The sequence below is a fragment of the Falco punctatus genome (genome assembly GCF_963210335.1).
Source record: "Falco punctatus genome assembly, chromosome: 6".
NCBI lineage: Eukaryota > Metazoa > Chordata > Aves > Falconiformes > Falconidae > Falco > Falco punctatus.
In genome coordinates this window covers 25,413,540-25,432,675 of record NC_137585.1, presented here as the reverse complement: position 1 = coordinate 25,432,675, position 19,136 = coordinate 25,413,540, and the positions used below count along the sequence as shown (strand labels likewise).

Here is a 19,136-nt window from a genome sequence, read left to right as displayed (position 1 = left end):
CTTTAGAAAAATATCACTGTGAGTCACCTTTTAAGATTCCTCTCTACCTAATTAATTTAATAAAGATGTCTAATGCAGAATACTGGCATGAAATGACAAAAATAGACAGCCCGCCCTGTGGTTGCTTATCTGTTTGAATACTTTAGCATATCATTATGATTTGGGTCTTAAGGAGTCACGTTGTGTGATATTCTCAAGCTGTCCTACCACTGAGTAAAATTTAACTCTTTTGGTACAACATAATGGAAAAATTAAAATCTACTTCTTGCCATGTGAGTTTGCTCAAATTTAGGCTAATGGCACCTGGTGATCCATTTCATAATGTAGAAGTATTCCTGTTATCTAACAGTATTAAGTTTGATAAACTCTTTTTCCTTTGTTTTATGGTCTTTGCCATTCCCAGGGAATGAACTTTTTATGTCAGGGAATGCAGATGAGATCTGTCACTCATTTTCTTTGTAGGGGAGCTACGTCACTGCCCGTGGCTACTATGAGAAAGCCTTACAGCTGGTTCCAAACAGCAAGTTGTTGAAGGAGAATCTGGCCAAACTGGATCGCTTGCAGAAACGGTTTCAGGAAGTCCAGGAGAAAGACCAAACATAGCGTTCAGTCACCAGTGAAAAGAAACCCTATGCCCCTTGGAGAAGAGTATGGTGAAAGCCTATTGCTTGAAGTGATGCTGAAGGAACTTTGATAGGACTCAGAATTATGGAAGGCAAATTTTGAATGCATGCTTGTCTTTGACCAAAGTTACAGGAGACACTTGACTCCTGTGGGACATGCTGGGGAATGAATGAAAACCTTCCTTTAATCAAGATTTATGTTTAGGTTGAACCCATTTTAATCACACCAGGAGTGTGAGTGGGACTTGTACCTTCGATATCTTGGTTATCACTGGGGAAACAATGAAGACAAAGTGCTCATCCATTGCAGCAGGGGTGAAATAGCACCTCCTGTTGCTTGACACAGTGTCACCTCGTCCATGTAAAGTACCACTGATGGGCTTCATTGCAAGTGCTGCCAGGTCCTTCTGAGCCAGGAAAGATGGTCATAACAGTCACATGAAAAGGTTTCAAGGGGTTGATGCTGAGAAAGTGGTGGCCACTTTTACAGCTCTAAATGTGACTGGAAAATTATTCTAAAGAAAGGGAAAATGGTATCTGAATATCACCCTAGAGGATGATTCTACAAGTAGGACAAATGATCCTTTGAGGGAAGATCTCACCTGAATGTTTTACTCATAACGTAGTAATTTTGTAGTAATTCAGGTTCATGACATCAGTACTGTCAAATATCATATGGCTTTACCCTTTGCTCTCTCCCTCCAGGCCAAATAATTATTATTCTGAAAAACAATGGAAGCATCCAAAGGGAATAGGAAGCTCTAGGATTATTTGTCCTCCTGTCCAGTCCCCAGTAAAAAAACAACCAACCAATCTGATCAATATAGGAGGCAAAGTAAAGCCACAGAGAGATTAGGGAAGATTTCCTAGGCTGGAAAGGTACTAAAGAGGCTTTTTTATGGGTGTGCAGGGACAAAGCCCATTTATCATGGTGATAACACTGACAAAACACTTTGTCAAAGTGTTCTCACCCCTCCCCCAAAAGATATAGAAAATTACCCATAGCTGATCAGTCATAAATCTATATTTTAAATACTGGAAAGGGAAAACAAATTCTCTTCAGAATGAGGGCTTTTATTTTTGAGCTTTATTTATTTAACTTATAGTAATCAAATAATTAATATATTTTCTCTGTTTTATATGAATTGGGCAGTATCCTTCACAGCTGGCCACGTGGCTGGGCATTGTGACTTGTATTGTATGAAGTTAGAAAAAAGCAATACCACCGAGGCATGCCTGAGTAACTCCCTTTCACGATGTTTCTAAAGCAAGTAGCTGCAGATCACATTTGACCATACTGTCACTGCAATACCAGCACTTCTGCTGCTTCTACCAGGGTTTGTACCAGTTTGCAGAGTTAGTGGGATCATGCTTGGTGCCACTGCCTTTGGGTTTGGACATCAGGGTAGGTCATCAGTTTGTTCCTCTTGCAGCGAGAAACTGCTGTAAAAGTTGTTATATTTCAGCTAGGCTGTGACCAGTTCCTGCAGAAGAGCAGCCCAGGGTTTGGCATTATTAGTAAAGGATAGTTCCGATTAGGTAGGTGATGCCTTGGTACACATCTGTCAGGAAAAGCCTCTGTGGCAGTGACCCATGTGGCACGCAGGTTTAGTTGGTACTGGCCATGGCACCTCAGCAAGCTCCAGATTTCTGGTGGCTCCACTGGCTCCATTTAAAAAGCTCGGTGTCTAGCCACTACTGGTGGTCAAATTACTGACAAATTATTAACATGACTCCAACTGCATTTGGAGCTCAGAGAGCGTCCAGACTGGTACAGATGTCTGCCCTGCCAGGGCTTGTGGACCTGCTAGAGCCATGGCTGTGTGCCCACCAAGACGAGACTGGACTTGAGAGGTAGTGGTCAAGGAGTCCAGCCAGTGCCTACAGCTGGGAGGGAGAGACCATTGCAGGGAGAAGGTGGTGACATAAGTTTCTGGGCTCTCTCCCTTTGAACCAGTTTCCCAAGGCAGCAGCTGGGACCAAAATAAGCAAGTCTTTTGCTGGTGTATTTTCTCTTCTCCTCTCAGCCCAAAGCACTCTGCTTTCCAGGGCCAACGGCAGGTGTGAGGTCCTGGGGCTGGACCAGCAACTCTTTGTCTTTTCACATGACTTTTATGGCTGTGGACTTGCCAACCTGACATTTCTGCAGGTCCCCAGTGCGGGTGCTCTGCTGGATGCCACGCATGGAGTAGCTTTGCACAGCCCTGGCACTGCCAGGATGGCCAGGAGGAGATGGGGTCACGCCAGCAGCGTCCCATCGGATGGGGAAACTGAAGCTTAAGCGCCTTTGAGAGCAGTCTTTTGCCCACCGTGCATTGCAGTCATAGGTGGTTCATTACTGGGGTGTTCAGAGGTACCTGGACCATAAAGCTCCGCCTCTCCCCAGGGTGAGCCTGTCTGTGGGGCAGCTTCACCGAAGCCCTGTGTGCCAAGCTGGCTGGCTGCCCGTGGTACCACCCTGTGGCGGTGGCTTTGGGGGCTGGCAGAGGGCTGTTTGGTGCAGCCCCAACAGCACAAAGCCCCCTGCAGAGGAGGCAGCTCCAGAGTGCTCCAACAGCTCGCCGAGGCATGGGGGATAGGGGTGGGGGGAGGTATGTCTTATTTAAAAATGTGTATCAGCTATGAAGTTTGCCTCATAAAGATATATTAAATAAATACTATATATTCTACAGGCCCCACAACAGTGTGGCTTTAAATTGTGGCCAGTGAAACATATTTTTTCAAATATAAAGTAACTTGTATTTTTTATAGCAATGCTTTGTGAAGGGGAAGTCTTGGTTCTGTGGTTTTAACTTCAGCTTAAATCTTAGTTTGTCTTTTTGGAGAGACCTGGTAGAAATGATTGGCTCATTCTTGTCCTAGAACCTGATCAAAGCCATCTTGACCTCCTAAAACCAGTGCACATGTAAAAGTATAATACAGCTTTGGGTGCTCTCCTCCCAGATCCTGGAGAAGGATTACCATTTTTGCAGCACTGTCTTACTTGCAGAATAATGAGACCACCCTCCCCGTGGGTTTGGTTGGAAGGCGTGGCTTACGTTCATCCACTTACCTGAGTTAGGCAGGTAACATATCCATGGAGTTTAATCCCAGTTGAACCAGATTATGTTTATATGCTGAAAGGCCGACTCCACATTTTGGAGCTAGGATTGTGGTAGTTACGGAGAGAGGAGAGCTCAGTAATGAAACCCCGCTTTCCTGAACCAGCACTTTATACCCCATCTATGCAGGATGATGGTCTGCAAACTGGCAGCGTATTTGGAGAATGACTCAGACCATAAGCTACCAAAGCAGTTAAACCCTTGTGAAGTTTGGAGCTGACTCCCTGTCTCGTTGGCGTCCATGCTGAAACGCTGTGTTTGTTCAGGACATTAATCTTATGAAAGGTTTATTGCAGGCGAAGAAGAAGAATGGAGTACGATATGAAATGAGTTACCTCCACCAAAACAGAATGCTATTGTGGATGATAAATCAAGGAACTTACCTTGTGATAAACTGGATATTATCTTAATTAATCATAGGAAATGTCCTCTTCCTCTAGCATTGCACAGCTTCTAAAATAATGAGTTATAAATACGTTGTTTTTTGTCAACTCCGGCGCTCAGCATGGTTAGCAGAGATTACAAATTAATAAATGGCTGAAGCTCTACCTGGAGGGGGAAGTTCGCGCTCTGCAAGTTGCATTGGCTAAACCTCAGTGCTCACCAATATTAGAGTGGAGAATTAACGGAAAGCTGGTTAGACAGGACTCTTGTGTACTCACTGTGCATTTTAATCCTAAATGAAAAACTTAATAATTGTGTTGCTTTTTCCTTTCCCCATGAATAATATTTTCAGCTGATGGATTTTGTTTTGTTTTATTGCTTATTTAAAGTACAGCATTCTTTGCTTCCCCAGGATAAACGATGCAGTGGGGGGCATTTTCTTTCTCTCATAGACTGCTTGGACTAGATGTTCCTACAGATGTGCAGGCCACTTGTTTTGGCCAAACAGCAAGTGAATGCAGCAGTGCAAATGGCCTTCATTCCAGAGATCTCGATGAGGATGTGTGCATGCATGCACATAGGTGGAAGAAGTCTAAGTCAAAAAAATCCAAAATAAAGAGCCTAACTTGCAGGGGAAGCTGGACACCCCTAAAATTATCTAAAAACTATGAAAGCTTCTTAACAATTATAGAAACCAAGCCAGATATGGTATACAATATTTGGTGAAAGAAGATAATTTCTAATTTTAATAATTAAGCAATTTGGAATGTAGTTGTATGATCCTTTGCCCCACTTTTCCTCCAGCTCAGTGAAACAGTTGGTATATGCTTCAGTCTCGTCAGTCTGTATGTGATTAAGTTGCCCAAGTGCTCAATTTCTATCTTTCATATATATGCAATTATGCACAATCTTTGGAAAAAATTAGCCCTTAGAGGGTTTTTTCTCCAACTTTCAGTCTCTTGCAGCAGCATCAAAATGCACCATCTTGCTTTCATGTACATTTAAAACCAGCATTAAAAAAAAAAAAAAAAAAAAAAAAAAAGGGAAAAATGGGGAAAAGAAAAAAAAGTGCTTGGCATTCACTAGTGTTACGATGTGGCAAAGTTGCTTCAGGTAATCTCAATAATTTCGTGCAAAAGTTCATTGCCATGTTTGTAATGACTTGGTGAAAATGTTTTCTTCTGGAAAATACCCCCAGTGGTATCCTCTGTAAAAGTTATGGCTTCTACAACTGTATTACTGTAGAAATCTCTGCCTGAAGTGGATGTCACGCTGTGTGTTCCTCTCATGTGGGAGTTGTTTGCATTGCCTGTTATTCATATGGCTCTTATTTCTGTATCTAATTTCTTTTTAATCAGTTGTGCATATCTTTTAAAAAAACTCAAGAAAACAGCCCATAGATTAGAAGTCTTCTAAAAATAAATTCATACTTAGCAGCAGCTGGATGTATGTCAGTGGTACAGGAATTTGCAAAGTCTTTGCTTTTTTCACTGTGGGATTTATGGCTAGATTTCACATAAAGGAGTTATGCTCTAAGTCTTTGCAAAAGAAAATGTATGTAAATGTCTATTTTATATAAAAAGTAAGAAAAGAAAGTGCCGTGTCTGGTTTTATTCTCTTGGCTATGGGGTCAGCCTGTTCCTTAGGACCAACCATGAACAAGTTGTTCTGGAGGTGGAAGGGCCAAAGTTTCTTACTCCGCTTGAATTACATTTCACTGCCCAAGGAGTCCCAGTTACAGTTCATGTAGGAGCAACTATGCAGCACATGTATTTAAGTCTGGCCATATAAAAATACGGGAGCAGGCATTTTTTGGAGCCTGAGCATGAGAAAGGATGACGGCTGGTGCTTACACGGTCTTGGTGATTGAAAATGTTATACTGACATAAGCTGTTCATGTCAGGCTTTATACATCTGTCATTAATGTGTCAAACAAGTCTGCAGAGTAGAAAAAGAAAGAGCAGAAATTAAAAAGAAACTCATTTTTTTCTAATTCCCTTCTTCCTGGCTGACATTCCCAGATGCTCCTGCATGCTTCCAGGGCTTGAGTTTGCTCGGAGGATTGTGATGGCGATGAACACCTCCACTGAAAATGGACCTGAAAGAGAACCAAAAGCCCTGAACACAAGCCATAGTGTTTCCTGTCACCTTGGTGTGTGCAAACCCCTCTGCAGCATGAAGGGACATCGCATGCTGCCTTTGAAGTCAGTCCATACAGCCTGAAGTTCTCTCAGATCCCAGCACAAACAGGGTTTCTTAATGGAGCTTGCTACCCAACACCCACCTGCCCACATCCTCATTTGTACTGATGGAGAAATCAGACGTATGCCCAGGCCACAGCCTGGATCCTGCCCCACGCAGCAGCGTGCAGTTTTGCCCTTCGAGCAGAACAAGGAACAGAGCTCGGCGGTCCTGCCTACCTCCGCTGCCTGCAGATCCAGTTGGCCTTTGGCATTGTTACCACAGGAGAGAGGGTCTCCTGCTGCCAGCTGGCCAACAGGGCAGGCAGTGCCCCCGGGGATGGGCAGCGGCCTGGCAAGCAGGGACAGCTGGGCTGCCCTCCCCTCCGCCAGGGCGTGCACCCCCCAGCTGCTCAGCAGCTCCCGAGGTGGGATGGAGGTGGCTGCTCTGCTGTGGGTGACACCAGGGCTCTGTGTGTCTGGAAGCACCGCAGCACCTGGGGGCTCTGCAGTTTCTGGCCCAAAACCAAAAGGCAGCTCCATGCTTTTGGTTGCTCCTGTAGTATTTGGATAGCGGCCCTCCCTGTGGAAAAGGTCAAATAATTTTCATCCTCACAGCAGCTACTTAAGCTTCTCTGTAAACCTGTGTATTGCTTCACAAATGAAATGCTGCTGGAGGTGTCCAACTCTTTTGGTGTCCTCTGGGAAGGAAGAAGCAAAGACACCACCATACCTTATAAACACGCCCCTCTGGCCAGCCTGGGCGAGGAGAGACCACAGAGCAAGGAACTTGGCCGGACTTACCATTACCTGCGCTAACCCTCCTCTGCAAAAGCAATGAGATGCAGCTCAGGTCTGGTGGCAATAGCGAGGGGGGACATTAGATCCTGCCACAGTCCCCATGGGGAGTGGGCAGCAAACTACAAATAGGAGAGCCCAGGGAGCTGGTGACCTCCTGGAGAGCCTCCAAACCCTCCCAAGTTGCAGCTCTGCAACCTCACCTGCCAAAACCGATTGACCTCTCATCAGTTAAAGGGATCTGTCAGCTGGGGGGAGGTGGTTGTTTTTCCCTGTGTGTAGCAGAGCGTAGCCTGGGCTCCAGCACCGCGTACCTTCCCTGGGCTGTGGTGGGAGCTAGGCTACTCTTGCTGCTGCTGTCCCTCCTTGCTCCATGTGGTGAGTCTTGTACATCTTCTACATCTCCCCAGCGTAGGGGCTACAGCAGTTCATGCTGGTGTTATCTGCTCTTTTAAGCTACCAAAGCAGTGAATGTAAGCAGTCAGTTTCACAAATGGTGCCAGGGCTTGGTGTGCTTGCCCCTCATGAGTGATTTTGGGCTGCCCTTGCTGTAGCTTTGCTGGGACCACAAGCCCTTCTTACCCTCTCCATCTAGGTGCTGCTCACCACAGCCCGCCTCTTGGCTGCTGTGGCGAGCCATTCCCCATGCAGGCTGCTCACCTGCTGTGTGGTCCCTTGGCTGTGCAGCAAAGAGAAATAATTTGGTCCTATTGAGCTTTCTAACTGGTGACCCTGGGGCATCCAGGTCAGAGAAGCGTCTAGGAGAGCAATGAATGGCAGCATGTTCTCAAAGCCTTCTTGCACATTCTCCTGCAGTGGCTAATGTTGTTTACAACTCCCTGTCTGGCTTGCTTCCATATGAAAGCTTCCTTCCTAGGGATGCTTTAGGTAAGAGAGGGAAGTAAGCACAGGTTAGGCTGCAAAGGGGGTCAAGTTGGGCAGTAGCATGGTGATCTTCATAGTGACTTGCTCCTAGTAATGAAACAAATTATAAAAAGATCTTCCCACCTGGGGCAAGAGATGAAATAACCACCTAACTGCTCTCCCTCCCACCCTACTCCAGTATGATGCTAGATCTTCTGCTGTTGCTAATGTTATTTCTCTCCCCAGCTAAGGGAGTGGTGTTTTCTCTATCATTTACCTTCCTGGCAAAGTCTATTTATTTTCTACTTCACTAGTAGACTTGCTGCTATAGCAATAATCACCACAGTCTCTTGTTGGAAAAGCTAGTCAGCAGCAAGGGCTAGGGAGAGCTTGGTCCAGGTCAGTGGCTTGGAAAATTGTGCCTGATTTTTGTGCCTGAGCTTTTTGCAGTAGTCAAATCCTTTAAGGCCAGAGAGTTCTCTGGGAATATGATAAAATGCTATAAAAGGGGGGGGGGGGGGCGGGGAGAGGGTGGTCTGAACAGAGCAACAGGTAGCTGTTAGCCCCTTTACAGGCAGATGAGGGTTGTGCAGGGACCTTGCACAACTGCAGGAATTGTGCAAGGATCCCCACAACCTTGTGGCATGAGTTTCACTTGTTACCCCACTTGTCTTGGGGTGGTTGGCCATCCAGGTAGAGGAGAAAGATGTGGGCTTCTCAGTTCACTGGCACTCAGATAAGGTGGTATGAGAGGTTGGTGGGCTTTTTAATACCTGTCAGCTTGATGGGAAGATTAAGCAAGTAGCATCACCTTCAAGCCTACACAGAGGACATAAGCCTCAAAGTCAGAGAGGGGTGTAGTGGTGGTGTTGCGATGGTAACATTTTGGATCCAGACTTGGTCTCCTGGTGACTCCAGTAAATTTTTCCAGGCTCTCACCAGGGCGAGGACAGTGGAAGTACTTCCTAAATCATGAGCTTTATAGTGCTTATGTTTGTATGGCTGGGAACTGAACTTTTATCCCAGCTTTGGCTTGGAAGAGGCAGGGGACCCCTCCTATTGACATGAGAAACACATTGGATGGGAGTGATTAACAGTAATTTTTAGCTGGTGCAGACTTGGGCCAGCTGAAAGGAGTGGAAGCTGCTGTCTTCTTCTCAGCAAAGCAGCTGAAATGCCAGCCCTGATGCTGCCCCTCTCCGCAACCATCCAGCCTGGAGAAGCAGAGCTCTGCTATGAGAAGTTGCAGTTGGTTCCTTTTCTTTGTGTCCCAGGTATTTAAGATCGCTCCCCTTGTGTATCTTTACTATGGTGGTCATGATCTGGAGCTGCCTGGGGGAAGCAGCACACCTCTTTCTCCTCCACCCAGCATGGGACCCAGCAGGCCTGTCAGTGTGTGCATCACTCTGTGCTGGCCGAGGGCTGGTGGGGTTTTCCCTAGACAACATGAACAGGGTTGCCACGAATTTATCTCAAACTGCACAGTTCAATGAAGCATCTACAACTTAACCAGACGTAGCCACCCCTAAATCAAACCTTCCCTGTGCTCGTTGTCTGCATATGTAAGGCACAATTGGTGCCAAAAGCATTGTGAGGGAGCTCTGTCTGCTTGCCATGTGTTTCAGACCAAAGCTAAGACCGAGTGCTGGGCCAGCTCAGTTCAGAGACAACATCTGTCACGATGACTTTACTTGCTCAGGTTAAGTGCCCCAGGGCACTTAAGGTATGGAAGCTTTGAAATAACAAACTTTGAATGAAGCCTGGTGGCATCGCTATAACCTGTTGCACTTGTTACTGAATTTTCTAAGCCCCAGGTGCATTTAGTTAAGAATAATTAGGCTACTGGATGAAATCTAAATTTGCTTTCTTTTTTTTTTTTTTTATGACTACACACACATCATGAAAGTACTTCACAGGAGACCTCAGCTTTACACACATCAGCTTCTTAGTGTGTTTTCATTTATCTCCATATAATTGCCTTCAGCTTGGAGCTCAGGCTGGAATCAGGAAAGCTGTGACACCTGGATTTGTCCCATTAATTCCCTACTTGCCAGAAGAGCTTGAGGTAATGCATTTGAGCATGTGGGGCCTCGTCTCGCTTCAAAACACTCTTGTTTCCATCATGTGTGTAGGCCTGAAGTGTGGAAATCATCCCATTGACCTGAAGAGCCCGAGGAAGCTCTGCAGCTGGGATTCTTCTCTCAGATCATTGGTGGGAGACAGCTGGTGCCTGGTGGGCAGCCCCAGTGGGTCTGTGTGGCAGACCCTTCCTCCTGGGCAACGGGGAGGAGTGGCAGGAGCCACTGCTTTCATCCTCAAGTCATAGAATGCTGCTCACTCACCAGTGGAAGCTGGAGTAAAATTCCCTCTTGCCCAGCTTCCCAGGCTGACCTCTCTCCCAAAGTGGAAGGGAACGAGTTGAACTAATGGTGAAGACAACATCTGTGGCTGGTGTGAGCTAATGCAGCTGCGGAGCTTTTGTGGCGTGCGCCTGCTGAGGGTGTCCTTGGGTTTATGGTACAGAAAGAGTTTGCAGAGGTGGGAAGGAAGGGATACCATAAAGCTGGTAATGGAGAAAACAAGTTTCTCTCTTCTAATGCAAACTAGTACGCATCCTCAGATAGCGCTACTGAAGTTTTTTTACTATCTAGGTATGCTCCCGAAGCAGGGTTTTGCCCTCTGTTGGTGGGCTATTTGAGTTGGAGGTCATGATCTCCCATTACCACAATTACCTTTGTCCTACTTTCAACTGATTTTCTGAGGATTGCAACACCTTATCAGCTTATCTCCTCTTCTGGCCAGAAGTTTTTCACGTGGAGACTTCTTTCTGCATAACTTACATAACGGTCTTATCATTATCTGTTGTTTGTTTCCCAAGGCTGGTTCCCTTGATTAGAAGTCCTTTCATTCATCAGTTTTGACGACTTGAGATGGTGAGTACTTGAAAGAGTGGGTCAGCTTGACCCAGACTTTATGCACAGCTTTGTTTAATGCCAGCAACCTTCCCTTAAGAAATACTTTGACACAAATAGTTTCTATACAGTGGCATCAGGAGGATGCCTCCCTGGTCCCCTGCATCTTGCCTAGCAGCTTGCGTGTATATAAGGAAAAATACGGAACAATGATTGTGGGATGATGCTTTATGAGTAACTGAGCAGGGCACAGCTCTATTTAGAAAAATACTACTTGGTTGCACATTGCCAGAGCAAACACTGGCACCTGTGGCAAAACAGTATTTGCCACCTCCCCCCCATCCCAAAACCCACTCCTTGCACATGAACCAGTTTGACAATGTCTGTAGCAGGAAGTCACAGGAGGGGGCTGGTTCAGGGAGAGGGTAGGGTGCTCAGGTCAGGGGGATGGATCCTCTGGACCCCTGGCTAGCATCAAGACCTGGGGAAGCTCTTGCAGCAGCAAGATAAAAAAAGAGTGAGATGTCCAGTCCAATCTGGTTTAGGATGCTCCAGGATCGCGTTCCTCTCATTCACCACTGGGGCATCGGGGAGTTTGCACACCATATTCATGTGTTCAGCACTCAGGAGCTCTGTGAGACGTGGGCAGCCCTGGGGCAGACATCAGGGAAATCTCCATGCCACCATGGTTCTTCTAAATGTCTAAATCATTAATTTTAAAGAGCTTTGTCTTCAAAAGATCCTGCTCACCTAAGCAAGCATCCAGAGAAGCATTTCTGAGGCAGAAGGAGCAGCACTGCAGCTTCCTGGTGAAAGCAGCCCTTGGCAGCTGTCCCGTAACTTCTAGCAGTCACGTTGGCTGCTGTGCTTTTAATGCAAGACTAGCTTCACAGGCCATGCTGAAGACCTCTTCATAGGCAGGGACAATGATATAAGTGGCCCCTTTGCAGCCCTTTTGTAATCCATTATAATGTAATTGCAGACCAGTCAGCTTGACATCTGTTTCTTGCTCAACTTAAGCATAATTTTTGAGGACTAATGTTGAACAACAAGACAGTTGCTGTGGTATAAAAACTTCATTGTGCAAGATTAACCTTGATAACGAGGCATCTCCTTGTTTCTCTATTCTGTGCAAAACTAGGTGGAGCTTTTACTCTCCACTGTTACGCTGCCAGTGCTATGTTCCCGTTACTGCATCATTTGCATTACTAGACAATCAGTGTGTCAGGCATTTCTGGGAAATACGGGCACTTTCCAGTTCCAGTAAACGGCCTCCTGGGATTAACATTGAGCTGTGCCATTAGTGGGTCTGTTACTTATGGCTGAAAGTAATTAAAAAATTAGAGGAAGCATTTCCTTGAGTGGGGGAAAAATGTTTAAAAATCCTAATTTACTAGAAAGGATTGAAGCAGAGTCAGGTTAACCCCCCCACCTTGATTCAAAATGCCTGGGGCCACGCTTCAGGGCAGGCAGCTGTAAGAAATCATGTGTGCCTACCAGCCCTCCCAAAGCAGGCTGCCCGGACCTGCCACCTCCAGAGGCTGCCTGGGTGAAATAGCTTGGTGCTAATTCACAGCAGCTGGACTCTCAAGAAGGGCTGCAATCCCATAGAGGTTAGAGAACAGGTTGAGGGCAGGGGTTTAAAAAAAATTAAAATCTAGAAAGCAGTGGTAAACCAGCTTCAAAGCTCTTGTTTGACACTGGGGTTTCTTGGACTCTCAAATGAGCAGAGTCTGAAAAGGCGTTTGTTTCGGGTCTGGGTTTTGCCAAGGTTCAGTAATACTTCAGGCAGACCTTTAGTCAGCCCTAATTGCAAAGATCTTGAGACAAGCTCACTGCTGTGTTGTGCCCTGTGCTGTGTGAGCTGGTAATGGGAAGCACTGACAGCCAAAACACAGACGAGTTGTGTGGCTCTTGTGGGCATCTCTTGCAGTGCCCTGTACCAGGTGGATTGATGAGCCCCATTCATGTCTCCCACAGAGTGCAGAGCTGTCCCTCCCTGCGCCCCAGAGCATTTGCTGGGTCCCTAGAAGACAGTAAACTCCTTTGCTAAAGATCTGGTTTGCGAAAGATGGGATCTACTGCCCATCTATTTATTGGGTAACTGATCTGATAATGTCGCTATCTACTTAATTGCTAAAGGAAATACTGAATGGTTTTTTGACTCTGCTGGAGCTGATTGCTTTTAAGTTTAACTGTGACATTATATTGCTTATAAAATATGCAGAAAAACCATAATGGGCATACGCTTGTCTAGAGTTAATTTAAACTACATGTAGCTGCCTAAAATCATCATAAAGCTCTCAGATGTAAGCCTCTGCTCATCCCTTAAATGCACTGATAACAGAATTAAAAAGGAGGATTTATGGGGCTGAAATTACTTGGCAATCCGTTCCCATTGCTTTTAAGGCTTCTCATGTGCCTTTTAGGATCCCAGACTGCAAGTAACAAGGGCTGAGCTTGTTGTTTCAAGGCCAAAAATGGCACAGGGGTTCTGTGAGTCTCAAGGTGACAGACTGTCCTTTTCCCTGTACCAAGCTGGCTGCAAAGAAATCTGCCAGCACTTCTCCCGGCAGCTGTGTGCTGCCCAGGTATGAACAGTGGCTTGATGGATAGCAGATGAAACAAAAAAAACCCCTATTTATCCTTTTAAAAGTCAGTCCAGCTTTTCCAGCTGGACATCAGGGAGTCCTCTGCACTGCTGCTAATGTGAAATCAGCCCAGCTGAAAGTCCTGTTACTGAAGGCCAGCCCTGGTTCCCAGGGCAGGAGCACGTTGTGGGGTTGCAGACTCAGTGTCAGGGTTTGCTTTGTGGTGGCAGCCCCTTCTTTCACGACCATTTTTTTTTTCCCACCAGAAAACTCCTGAAGAGCCTGGTGGTGGCAGTGAGGGAGCATCACCTCCAGTGGGTAGAGAGGCAGGAGCAGAGCAGAGCATCCCTGTCTCACGTGTCATCATCCACCCCAGTTCATCTGGCTGCCCTACACGGATTGCAACGTGACCCTGCTGCACCTGCAGCACCCAGCCCAGTAAGTGGGAGCCCAAGGGGATGAGCTGCTGCTGCAAGAAGGTGCTTTACATGGGCAAAGTTCTCATCTGATGTGCTGGTCCAGAAAAAACCACCCCTCTTCCTTCCCTTCCCGTGCTCTCTATGCTAGGGAAATGTCCTCTCAATTATGCCTTTAATTCTTATCAAAGTAACACAGTTGGGTTAATTCTTGTCCTAGGCTTTGATTAATTGTCCCAGAAGTTTACCCCTCCATCAGGGTCTGTGCTCTGGCTATGCTCATGCTTTCTTTGCGCACCAGATTCCTGTGTGCCCTTGCGTTCCCCATGTACAAGCTGTACCAGTGCGGTTTCCTTCAGCTCCGTGGTGCCAAGGCTAGCCCTCAGCTAGCTGCTGGAAAGCCATCGGCTTCCTCTCGGCCATGCCCACGGGCTGTTAGTTATGTGGGCTGCAAGGGTCCTGCCCGCTGAGAAACAGGCTGGATTAAAACCTGCTCACTCCAAGTACCTCTGCAGGTGAAGGTGAAACCTCTGAAGATAATTTTAGGGTGTCAGAGTTCGGGAAGTGGCACAAGTCTCTGGCTTCCTGGGCTTTTCAAAGGCAATTCCCAGAGCTGTATAGAGCTATGATGCGTTCCAGCCAACTGGCCATGACTGCCTGTGGCCATCAGATGGCAGATCAGCCAACATAACGCAACCTTCTGTCCCTGTCATGTCTCAGCTCACTGGCTCAGATGGTGTAGCATTATGGTTTGCCCATAATGGCAGGAATAAGGGAAATAAGACCCAACAAATGTTCTTTTCAGGGCTCAGACATACTGGCAGGTGCCACGAAGAAGGCTTCTTGATGGCTGCCTCTAGGCATGAGCTGGGCTCAACAGCATCTGAGCTGTATGGACAACCCTTGAGGAAACTCCAAGGTTTCTGACTCCCTGCTTAGCCCTTCTGAAGGCTTGGCACGGCCAGTGCCCTGTCAGGACAGCCAAGGAGAACTGTGATCTTTGTCTCCCAGTATCAAGGAAAACCTACTGAACTGAATCTTTTGAGTTATTCGTGTTCTGTGTAACTCCTGATCCGATCAGCTCTGGTCTTTGGGGAGAACGATGTAAAGAGCTCCTCACAAGCACTGGCCTGTTCCCACACTGTAAGAGACTGATACAGACAGAACCTGGTCTCCTCATCTCTGCCGTGCTGTTCCCCCTCTTCTTTTGTCCCCTTCCCAAGTATCCTCCTGCTTAAGTTAACATTTAAAGGTAGTTAAAAATCTTCCTGATCTCTGAAAAATCTTCCTGATCTCTGTCTCTGAATTTGCCATGTATAAATTCAATTACATGTGACTAACTTCAGTTCATATTCTCATTTTATAAACACCCACGTATGACTGTGGTGTTTTGGGAAGGGGAGAAATGGAACAGTGTGACTTGAAGGGTGTTGTTTGTACCTGTAAATCAGACGTGTTCCTGGAAGGGTGGGGTTCATGCACTCATTCATGCACCCTTTCCTCTGCAGGGGATGAGGTTTGGTCCACCTGCTTTCCCCACAGGGATGAAGACTTCCAGGCTGGGACACTGTGTGTGGCTAGTCGCTGGGGCAAGGTGTCTGAGGGCGAGTCAAATGGCAGGATCTTCTGGTCACAGTTGCAGGAATAAAGGGTGATGGATAAGGGAAGGGAGCCACTTTATTTCAGGAATAGAAATGCAGAAGGTGGTGACTCCTGCCAGATGAAAAATTCAAGTACCCTTTCGCTCATCAGGTCTCCTCTGCTTGCCAGAGGGCCAGCCCCTCTAGGGGTGAGCAGATCAGCATGTTCAGGCAGCGTGGGACCTTGGAGCACTTTAGGGAAGGTTGCACGTTGCAGTGCTGCTGTGCGTATTCATGTGTGCTTACCGGAGCCTCTTACAAGGTGTTACAAAAGTGACAATAGGTCCCTTGTATGTAAAAATGTATGCTCTTTTAGACTCTCCTCTAGATAGCAGAAAACTGTTCCCTCAAAGGAAGAGTACTTGCTTGAGTTTTGGTAGATTTTAAAGGAGACAGGAATGTCTGTGTATGTTGCTTTTTATTTTTACATCCCCAGTGGGTTTGGGGCTCATCCACAGTAGAGGAGGCTTGCTGTCCCCGGCTCCCCAGCAGCCCTCCCAGCAGAAAGCATGCTGTCTCCCAGACAGGGCTGCTCTCTCACACTAGCAGCTCGCTGAGGGCTTTGTCCTGGCCCCTGCAAGGCTCCAGCCCTGTGGCAGGGTGCCTGGGAGAAGAAAGCGATGTCTGTTGCCCAGCCTTGAGGGGAATGACCTGCTCCAGCCCTGTTTTGAGGCACTGACTAGGGGCAAACTAATGCCTCGCCTGCCTGGCTGGGTGCCTCTCTGGTCGGTGATCCCAAACGGCTTCAAAACATCACCCCAGGCAGGCAGTCGGTGCGGGACCCCCCAGCTGTTCTTGCTGGGGTGTTGGGGAAGGGGCAGATGCAGCTCCCAGGCGATGGGGCTGTTAACGTGTGCCTCCAGCCGCACGGTAGCTGTCTTGCAGATGCCGGACATGGCCTGGTTGTTCCCACAGCAGCTGGGGTGCTGGCTCCTGTGCCAGGAGGTGGAGTTACCCCTCATGGACAGCCCAACCTGCAGCGTGCTGCCGAGGAGCATCATCCTGCCACTGCCACGGGGCCTCCTGCTGCCTGCTGGCTTCCCTGAAGGTGGGAGGACGCGTGCAAGGTTGGTCCTGGCTCCTGCTGGGCAGCAGGCTGGTCCTGTCCACCTGAAAACCTCCTTCTCTCCTGGGGAGAAAGGGAAGCAACAGCACTGAGAGTGCTGCTGGTGCTTTGCTGAGCAAAAGCTTTACAAGCAGCTTCTGGATAACAAAGGCTGGAGTCATCTTTTACAGGTGGGAGGGAGGACGTGGGCAGGAGACTGAAGCATGAACCCCCCTTGCCTAGAGCTGCCCTGGGCATTGCTAATGGCAGTACCTCCATCTCTGCCTGTAAGTGCCACCACCTCTGCTGAAACCAGGGGGGACCTTCTGTGGTGGGACTGCAGGCGATGGGCAAAGGAGCCTGGCACAGGCAGCGCTACGAGGAGGCTGGAAAGCAGACAGTTCCCACCTCTCCCCTGATGCTCCCTTACACACACTCAAGCCTTCTGATCCCTCCACTCGGGCAGTCCCACCGGGCAATGGTCTGCAATAGAGGAGTGTGCTCGGTGCCAAACCCGTCTCTGCTGGCCCTCACAGTGTGAGCGGGGCAGCCTCGCCCTGCCCTAGGGAAGGCTGCTGACCCGGCTGTCACTAGTCTCCTTGGGATGTACTCGCATGAATATTTTTTTAACCAAAAATAGAGGCCCTGCCCTCTGTCATACGTTGTGCGAACGTTTTTCAAAGCAGTGCTGTGGCTGGTGTTAGTGAAACGGCTTTTGGTGTTCATTCTTCATGGAAAGAAAAGAGGGGTTTGTGCACAGGTAAGGGCAGGTTGCCAAGTTGCAGGTCAGATCGGGGGAGTGAAACAACAGGGCTTAGAGTGGTGTATTTTATATTAAACAGGAACAGCTGAACGAGCAGGGACGGTGCCAGGCCCCTGTGACTGGAAAGAAGCAAGCGAGGTTGTGTTGGCTTCTGCAGCAAAGCTGGCTGGTCATCAGCCCCATCAAAGGTCAGGGATGCTGGCGCAGGAATAAATGTCACCTTTCTTCCCCAGTGGAGCTGGAACAGGTTGACTCTGGAGGTCCTGTTGTGTGTCTGCGGACAGGTAGCACCTGGACTCTGGCCAGTGTGGTGTCCTGGGGGTTGATTGTGCCAGAAGATGGGATACCCTCGACAGAAATGCCAGGGCCCAGGGCTCACCAGGCATCTTCTCCTGGGTGGCTGCATTTGTGACTTCATTGCCCAGCACATGACACCAGGTAGGTCCGACTGCTGGAAGGTTTTTTCCTCTCCTGTTTAGCAACACAGGGATTCAAACTGCCCTGCTGTTGCTGCTTCCCTCCACCCAGAGCAGCTCTGTTTAATTTCCAGATGCTGCATGAGCAGCAAGGCATATTATCTTTTAATTTGAGATGGCAAACCCAAAGTTTTTAAACTGGTAAGGCCCACTTCAGAGACGCTGTTTACAACAGCAGGTCTGACCCCTGTATACCCTAAAGGAAAAGCAGAAGGCTACTCAAGCTGCCCTCTTTCTGGCTGAATGCAGCCCTTCCAGCTCAGTGAGGTGTCCCTTGAGTGCTGCATACCAGCCCTGCTCTAATAAAAGCCTGCTTTGAGTGCTTGCCAACTCAAGATCTGAACTGCTGTTTGTGCTGAAACGGCTTGCAGGATTGATTGGAGGTTATTTCTTCATCAAATACAACTTTGAATATGTATGGGAAGAGGGGCACTATATTAAGTACCACAGTTCTAGTGGGTTGTCAGGAGTGCCTTTTATAGCTAGGCGCAGGTCTAGCGACTCCCTGCCAGCCACTTGCATTTTTCTGTACAGATGATTACAGGGCTAATACAAGTTATTAAAGAGCTGGCGTTATTTCCGTCATAGCCATCAAAGTTGAGGTGTTGTTATCAACTAATACCCAATCTATTATGGTTTTGCTAAGGATCCTTAATGATTATGCTTTCAAAGGGGGACTGTCTGCAGCTAAGAAGGTGCCTCTTAATTGGGAGCAGTAACTGCAAGGAGCAGAAGCCACGTGGCTACAAAGTGGGTGCATTACCCTTTGCAAAGCAACGGTGTTGGGATTCATGCAGATCAAATGCCCATAGAAGATGAAGGGAAGGCCAACATAAAAGTGGTGCTCCATTAAAAATGAGCTCGGAATAGCCATGTCAGCTCTTAGCAGGCTGAATGAATGACAGCACACTGTGTTGGTGGGACAGCTCCTGAAAGTTTGGGAATTTTTAAACAGGACTTTGGGAAAGAAATTTTGTGCTCTCATCTGAGGCTTCTCTCAGCTGCACATCAAGTGCTTTGTATTTGCAACAATTGCAGTGCTGTAGCCCATGCCTTGGCCGATAATGCCTGCACTGCAATACCCCATACAACCCTTTTCTCTCCCCAGCTGCTGTGCCAAGCCCTCTCCCTGCACCAGCAGAGTAAAGTTCCCAAGGCATCTTGCTTTTTGGAGAAAGTGGCTGCATTTGGTACAGCCAGGCGTTGGAGGATAATTACTGTGACAACAGGTAACTGTAGTTTGGCTGTATCAGCCAAACACTGAATTATCCTCAGAGCACCCATCAAAGTGTTTCCCAGGGTTCAGAAGCCCTGAACACTGCTGGCCTGGGCACAACTTTCAT

The 19,136-nt window shown here is 47.6% G+C and overlaps 1 protein-coding gene across 2 annotated transcripts in view; it reads left to right on the top strand.

Annotated features, from left to right (window-relative positions):
* TMTC1 (transmembrane O-mannosyltransferase targeting cadherins 1) overlaps positions 1 to 5,631 on the top strand; it is a 167,461-nt gene extending 161,830 nt beyond the window's left edge. For both annotated transcript variants that reach the window (XM_080393553.1, XM_080393552.1), the window contains one exon: positions 463 to 5,631. In XM_080393553.1, the coding sequence (XP_080249679.1) occupies positions 463 to 603 (141 nt within the window). In that variant the 3' untranslated portion in view covers positions 604 to 5,631. The remainder of the gene's footprint in view (positions 1 to 462) is intronic.
* The last annotated feature ends 13,505 nt before the right edge of the window (positions 5,632 to 19,136 follow it).